This window comes from Eleginops maclovinus, chromosome 16, assembly GCF_036324505.1.
Source record: "Eleginops maclovinus isolate JMC-PN-2008 ecotype Puerto Natales chromosome 16, JC_Emac_rtc_rv5, whole genome shotgun sequence".
NCBI lineage: Eukaryota > Metazoa > Chordata > Actinopteri > Perciformes > Eleginopidae > Eleginops > Eleginops maclovinus.
In genome coordinates this window covers 11,090,049-11,107,339 of record NC_086364.1, presented here as the reverse complement: position 1 = coordinate 11,107,339, position 17,291 = coordinate 11,090,049, and the positions used below count along the sequence as shown (strand labels likewise).

General features: G+C 40.8%; 1 protein-coding gene across 1 annotated transcript; it reads right to left on the bottom strand.

Annotated features, from left to right (window-relative positions):
* Positions 1–231: 231 nt before the first annotated feature.
* map3k3 (mitogen-activated protein kinase kinase kinase 3) lies at positions 232–17,129 on the bottom strand. Its single transcript, XM_063904216.1, has 17 exons — positions 15,879–17,129; positions 11,575–11,655; positions 10,924–11,045; positions 10,111–10,151; positions 9,384–9,483; positions 8,990–9,103; positions 8,610–8,730; positions 7,623–7,756; positions 7,266–7,339; positions 7,029–7,096; positions 6,553–6,648; positions 6,247–6,408; positions 5,844–5,992; positions 4,548–4,679; positions 3,544–3,673; positions 3,239–3,416; positions 232–2,261 (listed from the first exon to the last, which is right to left on the bottom strand). The coding sequence occupies exons 2-17, from the start codon at positions 11,576–11,578 to the stop codon at positions 2,033–2,035; spliced, it is 1,854 nt and encodes a 617-aa protein (XP_063760286.1). The 5' UTR covers positions 11,579–11,655; positions 15,879–17,129; the 3' UTR covers positions 232–2,032.
* Positions 17,130–17,291: the final 162 nt, after the last annotated feature.

Here is a 17,291-nt window from a genome sequence, read left to right as displayed (position 1 = left end):
CCCATCTCAAAGCCAGACACTGTTGTAGAAATATCTACTTCCTGTGTGTGTCTTCTGTGTTCCTTCATGAGAAAGAAAAGGAAGAACATAAATGAGGGAGAGAAAGAGAAAAAACGAGTGCATCAATCAAGTAGCTTCGACTGCCAACAATGAGGTCAGTCTTTCATTTACTGGACTCACTGAGTCTGAACAAGCCACAACTATCCTCGTACACATGTACACACTAACAAAGACTTTTAAAAACTATTTATTTTTGGAGAGAGGGCATTACATAATATATAAACACTGTCATTAAACATACTTTTCTTTTCTTGCTGTAAAATAAATTTGATACATTAGACTTTGCACTGCAAGTCCTGTCGTGATACATCATCATACATTTATAATATATAGATCTCTAAACAACTAGTTTGTATTCATTTGCTTACCACAGGGTTCTTCATCCTACTGTCTTTTAAACACTTTTTTAAACACAGAACATATTTTAGCTGCCTTTAGCCTGTAGCAGCCCCAGAGAAAGTTCGTATATTAGCATTAAGGCAGCAGCAAGCATTTTGCCCAGAGATTCATTCAATACTGGACTCGTCTGAACCCTGGGATAAACAAAGTCGTCGTATGGGATGGACCGCGAACTCTGCACTCCAGCGCTGGCTCTGATCCGGCTCATCTTTGGCTCACACACACCCTTCAATTACCTTTTATTACTGAGATCATATAAAACTACTCCCAGCAGTTAAGCATTTAAAGGCTTCATTCATGACACCTCATTGATGTGTCAAAGCGTTATGAGGAAAGTAAAAGTTTCCTAAGAATGTGTGGAAAGGATTTTTTCAGCTGGAACAGGAACCAGACAGGCAGAGTTTGTTTTTCACCCATTTTTCTTTTATAAACCCCAATGTCTGCAAAACCAGCTGCTTTCAATGATTTACTTTTAACACAAAGCCCTGAAAGTATCATTAGATTTGACACAGTCTAAATATAAAAAATATATTTATATATATATATATATATATATATATATATTGGTTTATAAAACATCTAGTTGGGATAGACGTGGGGACATAAATAAAGTTTTTAACATTTTTCACATTTGAAGCTAAAACGATTTTTGAATTTGGTAAAGAGAACAAAAACATTCATTTTACATAAAAGTGCATCCGATTTAAAATGGATCCTCAAAGTAAGGCTTCTCAGTCAGGTAATGTTTGGGCCAGGCACATTCGGCGAAAGCCAACGGAAATTAGGTTAAGTTTTTAGGTTTTTACTTTTAACTGTTAAAAGCATCATCTGCTCAACTTCCGCATAAAACTGATCGATCTTGAGGCATAATATTTCATCTGCCCCTTTTTGGCACAATGTCGGCTGAGAAAACCTGTGATGCTGAAGTTCTAAAAGAAGAGAATGGCAGGTAGAAGGATAAGTCACATTGAGAGAAATGTATAACAATGAGAGAGAACTCAACAAGAAAGCTCCACCCTCATCTTATCTTACACAGTTATATCTCATCCTTTTACAGTTATGAGCACAGCAATAGTGACTGTGGAGGGAGTGTTTTTTGCTTTGGAGAAAAACGTAAAGTGTGCGGCGCCCGGGGAGAGAATTGACACTGTTGTGCACCAAGGGTGTGCTGAAGCTTTGAAATGATGTCAAATGCCTGATAATACCTGCCCAAAGAAGTAGAACAAAGAAAATAAAGTAAGACAGGAGAGGAAACTTGATGGATATACAACTGTAGCATGACTTAATGATGCTGCCTTTGGAGTGCATCATTTGTTCACACAAGAGTGTTTGTAAGGATCAGCTGCCCACCAGATACTTAATGTTTTGTTTCCCCCTGGTGGTGACTCTTGTAGGAGCATGTACTGGCATTGGAATTCAAGAAATAGACACTGCTGTTGGATGTCGGGGAAGAGGCACGGTGGGTTTAACACTGACATCTTGTCCAGTTCCACCTCCGCCATGGATGGGTTCAAGGAAGATACAGATACTGATTTGGCTACTCTGTGGTTAAAAGTCAGAAACCGGGCCGGTTTCAGCACAGAATCTGGGAGAAGGGATGTCTGAGCAGCTCCTCAGCACTCGGTCTGTGTTTGGCCTCCACAAAAATGCAGCTTATGAAGTCCCGTGCCTGGTCGGAGGTGTGTGAAGGCAGCAGTGGGTTGGTGGGCTGGGTGGCGATCTTGAATATGGCCGCCATGGCCTCATATTCAGCCCATGGAGGCTTTTCCGTCAGCATCTCCACTACTGTACACCCAAGGCTCCTAAAAAATGTAAAATTAAAATTACATTACATTTAGCGGAAACTTTAATACAAGGTGACTTAGAAGAAGTTCAATCAACCATAAAGTTGCAAACTCTGAACAGCTAAACTGTAGTAAGTGCTGGTGCATTCGTTTGAGTTAAGCCAACCCAATTTTTATACAAAACATTTTTGTGTGTGTTGAGTTTAATGGCCACTGTGCAGTGGAAACAGGTTGGTTTTCAGTCATCAGAAGAGCTGAGACATTTAGCAGTCCTGAGTCAAAATACATGACTACATTAGTTTGATCTCCAGTGGAGTCCCAAAACAAGCTGAAATAAAAACAACATATGAGCTTTACAGGAATGTTTTGAGTTGCTGGCTGCAGAGGGCCTCCTCCACCTGTTTGGGAGGTACCAGGCCTCCTGGGAGCTTAACTCCCCCTCCAGCCTGGGCTGAGAACCTGGAACATACCAACCTCTGTTACGACCTGTCTGATTGGTGTTTAGCCAATCACATCACTCCACTGGTGGGTCACCACCCAATCAGATTGCATGAGGGAATGTTGTGTGCACTGTGTGTGGGAGTGTTGTAGACCATGGGTTACATACAGCAGGCCTTACTCACTTTATTTTTATAAATCCTCCCTCCCTGAGAGCGCAGAGCTTCCACCACTAGATCCAACTCTAAATGATGTTGGGATTGAATGTTTCTCTACCCAGATACTACATGCTAAAAACCTCCACCCTACAGACATTATGTTTGTGTAATAATGCACGTCACAGGTACATTAGACTGCATTATAAATATTTCTGTATCCAGCCTTTTCGACTCCTCAAAGAGTCATTTTGTTTTGCAGACAAAAATGCTTCAATTAAAAGACCTTCTTACCTAATATAAATATGGCTTAAGCATGACATATATCCCTGAAACCTGTACTGTACTTGATTATCTGGGTTCAAACTTTGAAGTGGAGTGCTGTGCATCTCCTTTTCTTACCAGACGTCAGCTTTCCTCCCGTAGCCCTCTCCACTGATCACCTCGGGGCTCATCCAGTATGGGGTGCCGGTCACAGAGCGGATGCCGGTGCCAGACATGCAGATGGTCTGCAGCCTTTTGCTGGCACCAAAATCTCCGAGCTTCACGTTGCCCTCTGAATCCCGCAGGATGTTGGCACCTTATTTGACATGGAACACGTAAATATTTGATCACTTTTCACATACTGTCAAACACAATGGGACATGAAAACACTGTCTAAACATTGATCTAGTGTATAAATAGCCTCTGTGGATTAACAGGACTACCTTTGATGTCCCGATGTACGATCATGTTACTGTGCAGATAGGACATGCCCTCCAGGATCTGTCTTGTGTACTTCCGGGTCACGTTTTCTGTCAGCGCCCCGTAGGCCTTCAGCTGGTCTTTGACTGAACCCTGATAGGAAACAAGCAAATGCTAAAACACACCAGCGCACACACTGTGAGCGCATTAAAGAATTAAGACCACCAGTCTACCCCCTCGCCTTAGGTCTAAACCAGGAACACAGTCAGGATGTAAAAAAAAAAAAGAAAATAGGTTTGCAGTACTTACAGTACCTGTTTGGACAAAGAAATGTAATGGATCAAAAGTATTCATTTGAAAATAGACTGAAATAATTTAGTAATTTATATGTGTCATGCTTGAATTTAAATTGGAAAAACAATCATCTTGGGTTGAAAGAGGGACTACTCTGCGTAGATCTGCTCTACGATCATTATTTGTGGACGCCAAGACCTAGAAAATATAAACAACTGACTGCAACAATGCAACAATTGTTTTTTCTGGTTCTTGCCCTGCTTTAGTACGTAATGCAATCTTTCATTATCTCTTTATCTCACCACTTATCTAGACTTGAAAGAAGTTAGCTAAACAACTATGGCTAAGTATCCCAAACTGAAACAAGGTTACTGAGTTCCTAGAAAAGGTTCCAGGAAAAGTATCAGCAGCTGAAAAGAACAACTAATATTTCACTTAATAATGGGCATCATTTCAGACAGAAGGAACAGAGGAAATATGCCAAATCACACTTCCTAATGCCAACTTCACCACATCAATATCAATTCAAAATGTTTAGTCATGGGAACAAATGGATGCCCTCCGTTTGCTTCCCACATGTTTTTGTTTCCCTGGAACATAATGTTAGATGCCAACTTGTCTTTGAACAAATAAACTGAGGTTAGGGAATGGATTTTCTAGTGTTCGACCAGCGAAACAACCATTTATCTGTTCCCTAGCTGGAGCTGTGATAATAAAATCTCTCTGGACTCACCCCCGGCATGTACTCCATGAAAATGGTGAGGGTCTTCTCATTGTGGTCCCTCAGACAGCCGTAGTACTGAACAATGCGCTCGTGGTGCAGATTTTTCAGCAACTGGATTTCACACTCCAAAGCGCTGACCTCCTGTACAGACACAATGAGAAGCAGGGAAATTACAACACCAAAGACTCTATAAACCGCTCAGACAATAAACATAAAAGCTCTCATTTCTAAACAATGCAACTTTGTTTTCATTTGTAAACAAAATGCACTTTCCGGACATGCCAGAGACATGAATCCACTGATTGTCAACACATGGATGAAGAATAGTTATTTATCGCTGCATGTGGAGCCAAACGTGAAACCTTGAGTAAATATAAACCAATTGCACAGTTCCCCAATAGAACTTCTGTAGGAGAGAGAGAAGAGGGGGGAGTCAAAGTTATCCCAACACAGAAAGCCGGTTCGAAAGAAACAACAAACTAGCTGGGAGGGGGGGAAAGGGGTGATAGGAGGCTTTACACCTCCAGAGTTGATTGGTGAAAATGCAGTCATTTATGTTATACCTGTGTTACAGTATAATGGCTGAAGGAAATTGTCATGCAAAACATACGAGGTTATTCATGGTATTTCAACAGTTGTGTGGATTTGGTTATCAACAAACTAAGGTATGATATTTTTTTTAAAGAGTCTAATGTCACCAACCATTAGTTATATTGTAAAAGTAAGGAGAAGATTACATAATTTCCTATCTAAACAGCAGACTTTTTAATGTGCAACCAAAAGCTGTTTTAATGTGGCTCAGGTCCATAATGTTATGGAACACAAATGGAACATACAATAATAACAAATTGATGGAACATGGCATAATATGCTATTAGATATAAACTACTACTTAAGGACATTCTTAAGTAGTAGTTTATGAATAAGTTGTGGTTTCTTTTATTGTCATTAAAAGTCATTAAAACATGTATGGATGGATTAAATAATGTTCTTCCAAATAACTTTTATAATTCCTTGTGTTTACATTTTTATATCAAACAAAACATGTTGCTCGTCTCCCTAACAATTGTCATTAGAAAGGTTGCAGATCCTCCCGTTTCTATCCGGACCTGAATAACTACCAATGACCTAAACAATGCTGGTGTTGTTCATGTCTTCATGTACAAGCAATGCCACCTTTTATTGCAACACAAGTTAATATCAAATTGGAAAAAGTGATTATCTTCTCCTCAGGAAGGCATAAGACCACCAAGCTTTCTGTCTTTGTGAAAACATGAACATTTGATGTCCATGTCAGTGCCTCACCTTGCTTGTCTCAGCACTCTCGGGATCAAACTGGACCTGCTTGGCAGCCAGCTCCCTCCCAGTATCCACATCGTAACACAGGTAAACACGACCGAACGCTCCCTGGCCCAGAAGCTTCCCCCGCCGCCATGTCATCGGAGCACTGGGTGCTGCAAAAAAGACCGACAGACAGCTGGTTATTTATTTTTATATATAGAACATGCCATCTTACATTGTAGAAACAGAGACAATGACACAGAAATGCCTTTAAATAGTTACAAAATAATAATTTTACACTTCCAACACATTTTCCTATGAAGGAAAGCTTATTTGTTTTAGCCCTAGAACCCTGCAATGCATCATCTAAACATCTCTTAAGAATAATACGGACATTTGTAATGAGTCTTTCTGGATCAACACTCACACTTGTGCGCAACAGAACGATCTTGGGGACGCAACCTGCCCTGAGCGTCGACCAGCTGCCAGCTGCCCACACTCTCCTCGCTGCCATTGAGCGACCTGCGGGAGGGCACCAGAGTGAACAGGTTCCCCTGGGGCCGGCGGATCCGCGGAAACGTCCGCCGGCCTAAAGGAGAGCAGGAAAGAGAGATTGCCCAGGTTCAAAATCACATGACAAACAGAGGAGATTAAGAGAGGAATTAGTACAAAGACAAAGCATGAGCAATAAGCTACACTGTCAAAAACACAGATGAGAAACCAATGGTCCTACCTTCACTGTGGTCTTTATGATGCAGGGAGACGTGGTACCTACGAGGAAAGGTGCCTCCTTTCCCTGCTACCCTGTCATACATATGGTTCTCCCGGTCTGAAAGTAAATATCCAAAAGGTCAAAGGTCAGGAGGATTAGCCTGTAATTGAAAAAGTTTAGCTCAGTTGTGAACTGAGTCACATGAGCTAAATTGTTACTCTCCCTTGAAGATTATACTTTGGTAGAACATGGCAGATCTGGATTTGAAAAATAACAGGAATTTTACATTTTCGTTTTTCAAATTAAAAATGTTTAACTTTTATTTATTTATAAGTGGCCTGGCCAGGACAATAAATTTGGCTTTTGGTTTGCTGTAAACACATGAACTATTATGCATCGCTTACAGTGTCCTTATGGTTAAAAATGATTGAACGTGGCTGTCAGGAAGCTTCAAACAATAATATCTGAGTGAATTGGGAAAACATCGCAGCTCTTACCTGAGCACTCCTGACGGTTATCAGGGTAACTCTTGGCTCTATGCATGCGAGACTTCCTCAGTGAGGGGCTGTAAGAGAGTAAAAGATAGGAGGAGGAGTGAGAGATGTTGAGAGGTATTATTTGGATGTTTACATAAAACAGGTAACATTTTCCCAATTTGCCAACACCAAATGCCAGAAAAATAAAACAACATAAAGATGTAGTGAGTTTCTGGCAGGCAGATCTGTGGACCTTACCTGTCTGAGTTGCTGTCTAAAGACTGACAGCTGCCAGAAACTGAGTTTTCTGCACTGCTCCAAGGATCCAGCACCTGTACAGGGCACAGTGAAACTTAAAACCAAAATAATGTTTGAAAACCTAAATCATTTAACCAATATTGCAATGTATAATTGGTAACTCTGTTTGGCCTTTTATTACCAAAGCAATTTGACCATTCCTGTTACCTGAATATTGGCCCACACCTTTTCAAGTGTTTTGCAATATTGAAGAAAAGGTATTTATCCTTGAAGATGTTAAAGGGATCATATCTCAGATACACAACCAATGGTTTATACTTTAAGATCAATATTCTTAATATGTAAGCAATGACTCACACACTGATCACTGGTCTCAGGGATGAACTCCCCCTCGCTGTTTATGCTGGTGTATGAACCTTGGCGGGCAATCCTCTGCTGGCATTCAGGCACGTAGCCAGGCGGTGGTGAGCTTCGCCCGGTGTTCTGAGAACCTGGGATAAGAAAAGAGTAAAAAGCATAAAGGAAACATTAGATAAATGAGAAAAACTAACAACTACAATAATTAAATTAAACTAAACAATGGAGGATAAATTCTTACACATATCGCCACTAAACTTTTTTTTACTAGAGGCCTGGGGACTCAAACGTGCATGAAACACACGGCAACAATTTGCTGTGAGGAAATCAGTTGATTTCATGATAATGATAGAAACAAAATGCCTTATGTTGAGATGTATTTGAAATCAAACAGCAATAAAAGCAAATATGCAGTATTTGAGGCCACATTCATACAACTCACATCCATGCAGCTGCTTTTGTTATACTGTTGTCATGAACTTAAAGGTCATTTTATTATTCAGTAGCCCTCTCCCCCAAAAAGAAAAAAGAAAACATCTGTAAAAATAGTGATAGCGTACATTCTGAATGAAAGGAGCAACAGCTGAGAGCTGGTCCTAATATTTATGGTGCTGTCAAAGTCCAGCTCTGAGGCCCTCCTGCAGCTACTTCATCATAAACCAGGCCACTGGTCCACTGCTAGACTAATAGCATGCTGTAATCTGATTGGCTAATGTCCAGAAGGCATCGTCTAGTGATGGTGAACGGGAAAAGGAAGTGGAGCCTTTGCTAAAAGGGGAAGCCAAAGAGAGCCAGAAAGACAAGGCGACACACAAGGAAATCGAGGAAGTAAAAAAAAAAGTGGCAACAGCACGACGACATGAGAGCTATCCAAAACTGAATATTATCAAAACATTCAGAAAAAACGTCTATATTTCCTCCTTTTAGTCACTATCTTTTTGGAGATAAGATCAAAAAGAAAGTTGAATGACGGGTGAAGATTTGTACCAGTTGATAGGTGGCGTCCCCTGGGCTCTGACGATTGGTAGGCCGTGCTAACGTCTCCAGTGGACTGCGAGGACTTGATCCTCACCTGCTTAGACGGCACATGGTGGGAGGGGGAGGAGGCCTGGTTGAAAGGAGGAGAGGGGAATAGGAGGCTTAAAAACATTTCAACACACGATGAAACTTCATTTCAGAAAGCCAGTTAGTGTAATCTAAGAGTAATGAGGAACTTTTATTTTACATAACAAGGCTCAATGGTGAAGAAATGTCAGTGGTGCAACAATACGCTGTAAATGCATGTGCAGTGTGTGTGTGTGTGTGTGTGTGTGTGTGTGTGTGTGTGTGTGTGTGTGTGTGTGTGTGTGAGCGTGTGTGTGTATTACATTGCTGTGCTCCTGAGTTAGAAGCATGATCCTGATGCTCTTCATGTTGGAGCTCCGGTCCAGCAGGTCTATCGCCTTGTCTAGGTCATCCTGGTTTCGCAGAGGGATGGACAACTGCGAGGACACAAGACAAACACAGAAAACAACAAAATCAAAAAAGCATATATAAACAACAGCATATCAAGATTCACAAGCATACAAACTCTTTTGGAAACATTTACAAAAGTAAACATGTTCAAATATTATATCACTTGAATACACATGGACCCACTTAACCATGCAGATCAATAAAGAACAAATACAATTTATTTTTCTTACATGTATATAAATGTATATATATTTGTATTGATTTATATTAATCAAAACCTTCCTCGTTTCCAGCTCTCCACTTTACCTCATTGTTCATATAGTGTAGGTCAAGCTGCTGGCCAAAGACAGTCTTTACTTTTTGGTGGATTTCCTCGAACTGCACAGGCCGTCCAAACATCAGGATCCTACACATAACACACAAAAAAGCAGAAATCGTAAACAGACAGAACGTTTTTGAAGGAATTGTACCGGCTGGCTGCTAAGGAAACAGCTTTCGACTTACATGCACATGTGCAAGCAAAATACACACAAGCTGCTGTTTGTAGTGTGTGCAGATTCCTCTAAGTACACCTTGCATATTTGTGGTTTGTGCTGGCAGCCACAGACTAACCACACTCCTTTTCCCCTTCCATCCTCCAGCTCGCATACCAGTCTGAACTAAGTGCTGGTCTTAGTCTTTCTCATGAACTGGAACATGTGACGAGGACAGCATGCCTGAGTGTGTTTATGTCTCTTTGTGAGTTTATGCACCCTCTGTCCCTTAAATATACATCCATGTACACACACACACACACACACACACACACACACACACACACACACACACACACACACACACACACACACACACACACACACACACACACACACACACACACACACACACACACACACACACACACACACACACACACACACACACACACACACACACACACACACACACACACACACACACACACACACACACACACACACACACACACGCACACACACACACACACACACACACAAAGAAGAGAAGACCTTACCTCCTCTCTCCTGAGAACTCAAACTTTATCCGGACATCGTCCTGAAAGAAAACAGAATGATCAGAGATAACACTCATAACACAAACTAAATAAAATGACCATCGTAACCGTGAGAGATGTGTTTTTCCTGAAAGAAAATACTTCAAAAGACTGACTTGCTGATGCACTACCTTACACAAACAGTATTCACTGGGAAGAAATATCACCCTGTACCTCCTCCGTCGCTACAAAACCCACTTCCACTCATAACAAATCCAAACCTAAGTTATTGAGGTGGGAAAATGTTGGAGAATGTGTTTCCCAGGGGGGAAATCTCTGGATTTAAGCAAACACTACATTGCACATGAGTTGTCTGCTTTGGCGGTTTAACGTGGCTGCAGCTGTGGAAGAAAGTGAGGGTGGGCTACTTTTCCCTACAGGAAAAACATATTTTTAGAAACGAAGTTGAACATAACTAAATTTAATAAATGTGTAGGTGGTTATCTTGGGAATTCATGTACCACTAAATTATCTAGTTGTGTGGTCTGGGGGAAATCCTATAAAACAGGAATATGCTTGCACAAGCGCTTTAGTTACACTTATTGTAGCAGAGGTCCAAATGTAATACCTACATTGGCAGACCCATAAAAAAACATAATTTGTCATCATTTAAGGCCCTCCTTAATACTACATTTGGTGCAATATATACCAAACACAACTTAAAGACTCTTAACTGTTTCATTTTGAAGCAAATCTCAACATGTGTGTTAAGTTCTTCCTTCATGCTGTGGATTAAAGGCATCTGTGGACTAACATGATGTGGATATACCGCACCTGTCTGTTGGCCTGGGCCGGTATCTTGGGTTTGTTGCTGTCATACGACAACACGGGCTGGCGCCGCGTCATCTGGAGGGCAACCAGGTCCTTCATTATAGAGTGGAGAGCCTGCCTCTCATCTGAAAAGAATAATGAGTTGGGAAAATACACAATTAAGAGTGTGGATTGGATAATGGATGGCATTTGTGTGTCCGTTAGACAGACAGAGAGCGGTATACCCCCTCAAAGTCTTTTCTGCCAAAAAAAGTGTTTGCAGAAATTTAGTCACTCATTTTTAACCTCATCCATATTGAGACTATCCTGTGTCAGAGTATTAGAGGCAAATGAGGGCTGCAGTGTTTTGATATGCCTATTCCCATGTTTGATCTCAGGGCAAGCTCTGCCTTGGCTGTTCTAGCTCATGGAGAGAAAATATTCTCCTTGTGTAGCTTGGACAGACATCATACAGTCCCGGGGCAGCAGAGAGAACCAGAACCCAATCTCCATAACGCAGACAAGCAATACTTCATCCGACACTGTCTGGAGCAGCAGCTCTCACAGGCCGTGGCCTCAGGGATAGTGTTTGTTGTAAGTGTATGTCTGTCTTTATCTCATGTTGAGAGAAATCCACGCTCTAAATTTCTTTCTATCAGGATTTAGAGAACTTACTCATTGTGGCGATGTTTGCTCACGTAGTCTTCAAACAAAGTCTTCAGAACCTTGTCTGCGGTGTGCAAACCCACCAACAGCCTGGAGTGGTAAAACAGAAAATTAGTTTGTATTAAGATAAAGAATGTAACTACTTATGATGGCACTGTTTTCTTGACTATTCCTTTGAGTGAGACAGAGATGAAGCATGTGAGTAAGACAGGAGATGACATTAAAAAGGTTGGTCAATTTACCTCAGCCCATAAAACACCACTTAGTGGTAAATATTATTAAGATTAGGACTAAGAAATGGGGAATAAACCAAAGCTTTGGATAACAATGTGGCTGAAACCTTATTTTATGATGAAAGTTAAAATAGACACAGAATATTGTTTTACTTTGACACAAAACAGAACCAAATTTTCATTTGCAGCATTACAACCTTTTTTATTCAAAATTCCTTGCAGACATGTACAAAATAATTATATCTAAGCATGCACAATAGATACCTAAAGATGTGTCTGAGTGAGTGCCCTGAACCCTGAGTGAATGAGAATGAGTGTGCAGTGCCTACGAGAATTGGAATTGTGTGTTTCTGCCCATGAAAAAACATGACAATTGGAAATGGCTGATATACAAACTGCACTGGTAGTGATCACTATGGCGGTTTATACAGGAAGAATGTTTTTAATAGGGAGTTCTTTGATTGCACAAGCTGCAAAAACCCCCCCAGCTGGGTTATAACTCCATTGTTAATGTTAACAGAGCAATATTACCGGCCTGATATATGGCCTCAACAGCACTATAGACTGAGGCATTTCCTTCTATGAAGAGGGTTTCCCCAAATCTGTACTGTTAACATTCACAAAATATGATGGAAAACATTGATAGGTAAATAGGTAGAAGACAAAAGACAATCACTTGTCTAAAATACCTGCATGTGCACACTAAAGTAAGCACATGCAGGTGAAGCATTGTCGGGTTCTGGATCTGACTGTTATATCAGTATCTACATATCCCTATTACAACAATCTTAAATATATATTTCATTTGGTGTGCAGGTTTTGTATTTTGTCTGTTCAACAATGTCTTAATTTGGCTGCTAATGTCAATCTGGCTACTGTTGCTGTTAACCTCTGTTCTGCCCATATGCCCATGTGTGTATACAGTGGAGGAAATAAGTATTTGATCCCCTGCCAATTGAGTTAGTTTACCCACTTACAAAGAACTGAACAGTCTGTAATTTCTATGGTAGGTTTTTAACAGTGAGAGACAGAATATCAAAAGAAAAATCCAGAAATGTACATTAAAAAAAGATGTAAATTAATATGCATTTAATTGGGGGAAATAAGTATTTGATCCCCTTGCAAAACATGCCTTAGGGGAAGGAGGTTATCAGCCAATATTCTACGATACATGGCCCCCTCCATCATCCCCTCGATGCGGTGAATCGACCCTGTCCCCTTAGCAGAGAAACCCCCCCAAAGCATCATGTTTCCACCTCCATGCTTGACACTGGGGATGGTGTTCTTGGGGTCATAGGCAGCATTTCTCTTCCTCCAAACACGACATGTCGCATTAATGCCAAAGATCTTGATTTTGGTCTCATCTGACCACATCACTTTTTCCCAAGCCTTCTGCGAATCATTCAGAGGATCATTGGCAGACTTCAGACGGCCTGTACGTGTGCCTTCTTGAGCAGGGCCGCTGCAGGACTTTTATCCATTACGGCGCAGTGTGTTACCAATGGTTTTTCTTGGTGACTGTGGTCCCAGCTGACTTGAGATCATTAACAAGTCCCTCCTGTGTAGTTATTGGCTGATCCTTCACCTTTCTCTAAGGTCATTTTGTGCTTCTTCACTTTTCTAATATTCAAAGCAGTTGTCTCTTTCTCGCCAAGCTGCTTGCTGGTGGTCTTGTGTTCTATTCCAGCCTTGTGCTGGTCAATAATCCCTGATGTCCTTGGACATTAGTTCCACCATGATCACAAGACCTGTCTTTGGTCTTCCCATTGTGGAGAGGTTGTAATCTGATTTATTGACTGTGGACAGGTGTCTTTTATCCAGATAACGTGTTGACATCAGGAGTACTTTTATAAAGTGAAAAGACTTATTTAACCGGTCCTTGGGAGCCAAAATTTTGTTGGTTGCAAGGGGATCAAATACTTATTTCCCCCAATTAAATGCAAATCAATTTATATCATTTTGTAAATTTCAGGATTTTTTTTGTTGAAATTCTATCTCCGACTGTTAAAATAAACCTACCATAAAAATGACAGACGGTTCTTTCTTTGTAAGTGGTTAAACTAACTATATTAGCAGGGGATCAAATACTTATTTCCTCCACTATACATATGGCCATAGTAAGTCACTACAAATAAGATGAACCTCACAGTAATATCCCATGACTGGTCTAAAAAGTGCTACAGCTTGCCTAGAAATATACTGCAGTAAATCCGAGCATGTAAATCGTATCTGTGGTTTGCTGCTGTGTAAGCCTAGGGAGAAAATGACTAATTTAATTTACAATATGACAGTTATGAGACCAGGAAACACCAGTGATGATGGAGCGTACAGAAAATGTTACAACTGTCTCTGAGGGTAGACCGGCACAGTCAGAAGGCTTTTTGAGAAGAAAACGGACAGCATCGGTACCTGCGGCAACTCATTGACTCTGTGGATTTTGGGTAATAATCACCCACAGGAATGCCAGGCATGTCTGTCTGTGGTTGGCGGACCGTTACCACGCTGCTTTCAGGCTTCCGCACTCTCATGTTCTCCTGCCAATGGAGTATAAATGCCAAGTACCCATGTCCTTCAACATTTTCATGCATGTGCCCAGCGTTTGGAAGTTCACTTTTGAAATGTAAGTTCATATGACCCTGTTTTAAAATGTTGTAACTTATGTAACCTTGTTGTTCCATATTATCCCCTGTTTAAGTGTGCAAGTTGCATAGATGTACAACCACTTCAGGATTTTCAGAGCCATCATCTCATCAGTAGATGTAATACAGAAGAGCTGTGCACCTGGGGGCCCCTGAAGTCAACAACACAACAACTATCCTCCCTGTCCATTCCCCCAGCCACCCTCTGCTGTCCCCTGCTCCTCCTGATTTTAATTACCTCCCAGGTGGAATGCAGGGAATTCAATGGAGAAGGAGGCTGCACTCTACCAGTCCAGTCAGCTGTGCCTGCTTTATTTTTCTTGTATCACATTTCTAGGACTAGCAGGATTTACATGGATTTTCCTTCCCACTCTCTTCTCTGTCTGCTTCGAGAGGTGTTTAGTCTGAGGCTGTTTTTCCCAGCCACAGTTCTTACTCTGTCTTTGTCCAGTCATGCATCTGGAGTCAGTGCTTCACAGCAAAATCCCCTTGTGTGATGTCTCTTCTGTTTCAGGTGCACGTGTTTTCAGTTCATAGTAACCAAACATAATTTAAATATTGCAATTGCCACAAGTCACTGGTTTTGGCTACAGTTTCAAATGCCCCTTGAAGTGTTTCAATACAAACATTCAGATGTATTTATATAGAAACATGCCGAAAGATAAGCTTTACACAATCACAAGGAGTTTTGAAACTCTTGAAAAAGCTACACATTTCACTGCACTTCTTTTCAATGATGCATCAGGAATAAGAAGGATGAATGTTTGTGAAGCAGTCTTATTTACAATTAGTAAAATAAAATAAAAACTCCTTAATAAGTCAATTAAAACCTATAATCAATTAATTACATATATAAGCATTTGACATTTTAAAAAACAGTTCTGTGTTCTATTTGTTATTGTTGATTTAGTTTACTTTCAACCTGTAAACAGATTGGTGCTGTGATTGAGGATGCATGCTCAGCCTACCGACCTTGTATAAATGAAGGTAAACAAACGTAGGGAATGTGACTTGTGTTCCTATTCGGCCATGTTTATTTTATTCAGCAGAAGTATATACATATTTATTTTATGTTATATGTACGATTTGTTTAAATATTTTTAATTGAAATGTTTATGTGCTTATATTTGGTACTGTTTCAACCTCAATATAAAAATAAAACACTGTTTATCATACTTTTTAACAGTGGACATACATTAATAATAATAATGCATAGAAATGGAACTGAGAATTGACACAACCATATACTGTATGCATAAGCTCTTTTGAATAAATACACATTTTTTATATTTTACATATTATTTTTGGTACCTGGGTTGCATTGAGGGGATTTTTTCGAGCATTACTATTAGGCTTTATTTATACAAGTTCCCACATGACATGAATGCAGCATAGTTCAATCATCAAATCCTGTCATCTCTGTCACGTGCACAACTCTCACCTGCGGTTTGCGTCACCGGTGTCTCGCAGCAGGGATGACGCAGTAGTTCCAGCCGTCGCTCACGTCCATCGGTGGCCACCGGCAAACCGTCACACCGGTGAGCGTGTGTAAGAGTGGGGCGCCATGGCGGGGCTGACCCCCCCAGATAACTCTTCTTCTTCAACGGAAAATTAACGCACTCACACAAACGGATAATCTCCAGGTTGTAAAAACAAACAGACAGCTGTGATTTTTACAGAAAAAATGTTCCGATGGGGAAAAGCCTACATCAGGCTACTCCAGCTGTGGCCCAGAGACACTCTTCTGCTCCGCTGCAGCCTCGGACCTTTGGAAAACTTAAATTTCCAAAACATGTTTTCTTTGTTCACACACGACTCTGCTAGGCATGCAGATCAGGGAGCTGAATACCACAAAATAAGAACAAGTAACTACCAAACAAGGTGTAACAGTAACTGTGTGGCCTGTATAAAATCCATTTGTAAGCAAGAGCTTCGCCAGAGGAAAAGAGCGAACGATTTCCGTGATTTTTAGCCCCTCTTCCTGCTAAATTTGCAGATTTTCCTTCTCTGCGTTGCCAGGTTGGAGTCCACAATACAGTAGGCTGCAGATATCCTTTTTCTGCATATACGTTAATCTTATTGCAATTTAAATATGGTTAAAAAGAAAACCATATAAGAATGCATATGAATGCCTAATAATAAGTACAATTTATTGCGTGCGCGACATGATGCAGTTCAAACATGTTGCAAAAACTGACTCAATGAAACAAACATGTATATGTTACTATACACATACGCTAACCTCGATTTACTTTAAGGGAGTTCGATTAACTCCATCGATGTTTTACACCTCGCAGAGCTTCGTACGTGGATTACGGTTCCTATAAGTATTAAAACTGACTCTAATGTGAAAGAAAACGCATTATTTTGTTGGAGTCCCAGCGTTGGCGTGCAGTTTCTGTGGCCGGCTGCAGTCCACAACTTTCCCCCAAACCAAAACAAAGTAGCAAATAATCTCCAGCCGAATACGTCAAACTTCCTGACAGAAAAAATATCGCCACCGGAACCTGCTTTTTTAAACTTCAACAATTCGTGAAAACTCTACTCTAAAGTCGCGTCCATGTTTTCCAAATGCTTCACTCTCCGTCCCCCATACGGGTGTAAAAACATGGATTTATTCCCAGGGGGATTTCTGGTTACTAAACTATCTAAATAAGCGCCGTGCTACAGCGGGAGCGCGCTGTTTCTCGGTCGAAAGCTTTCTGCAAGCGCGCGCACGACTTTATTAATGGGGCGGGCCAGTTGTGACGTAGGTCGCTCTCATGCTGCCTTCAGAACTATAGGAAAATCCTGGTTTATGGTGTCATTGTTCACATCACAGCAGCTTTTTGCAACTGTATTGATGCACCAACAG

What these genes read in the sequence shown, in the direction of transcription:
- map3k3 (XM_063904216.1), bottom strand. An exon ending in GAGTTCTCAGGAGAGAGGAG is followed by an intron (nt 9,484 to 10,110) that starts GTAAGGTCTTCT and finishes TGTTATGTGTAG; the next exon opens with GATCCTGATGTTTGGACGGC. An exon ending in TCGTTCTGTTGCGCACAAGT is followed by an intron (nt 5,993 to 6,246) that starts GTGAGTGTTGAT and finishes TCTTTTTTGCAG; the next exon opens with CACCCAGTGCTCCGATGACA.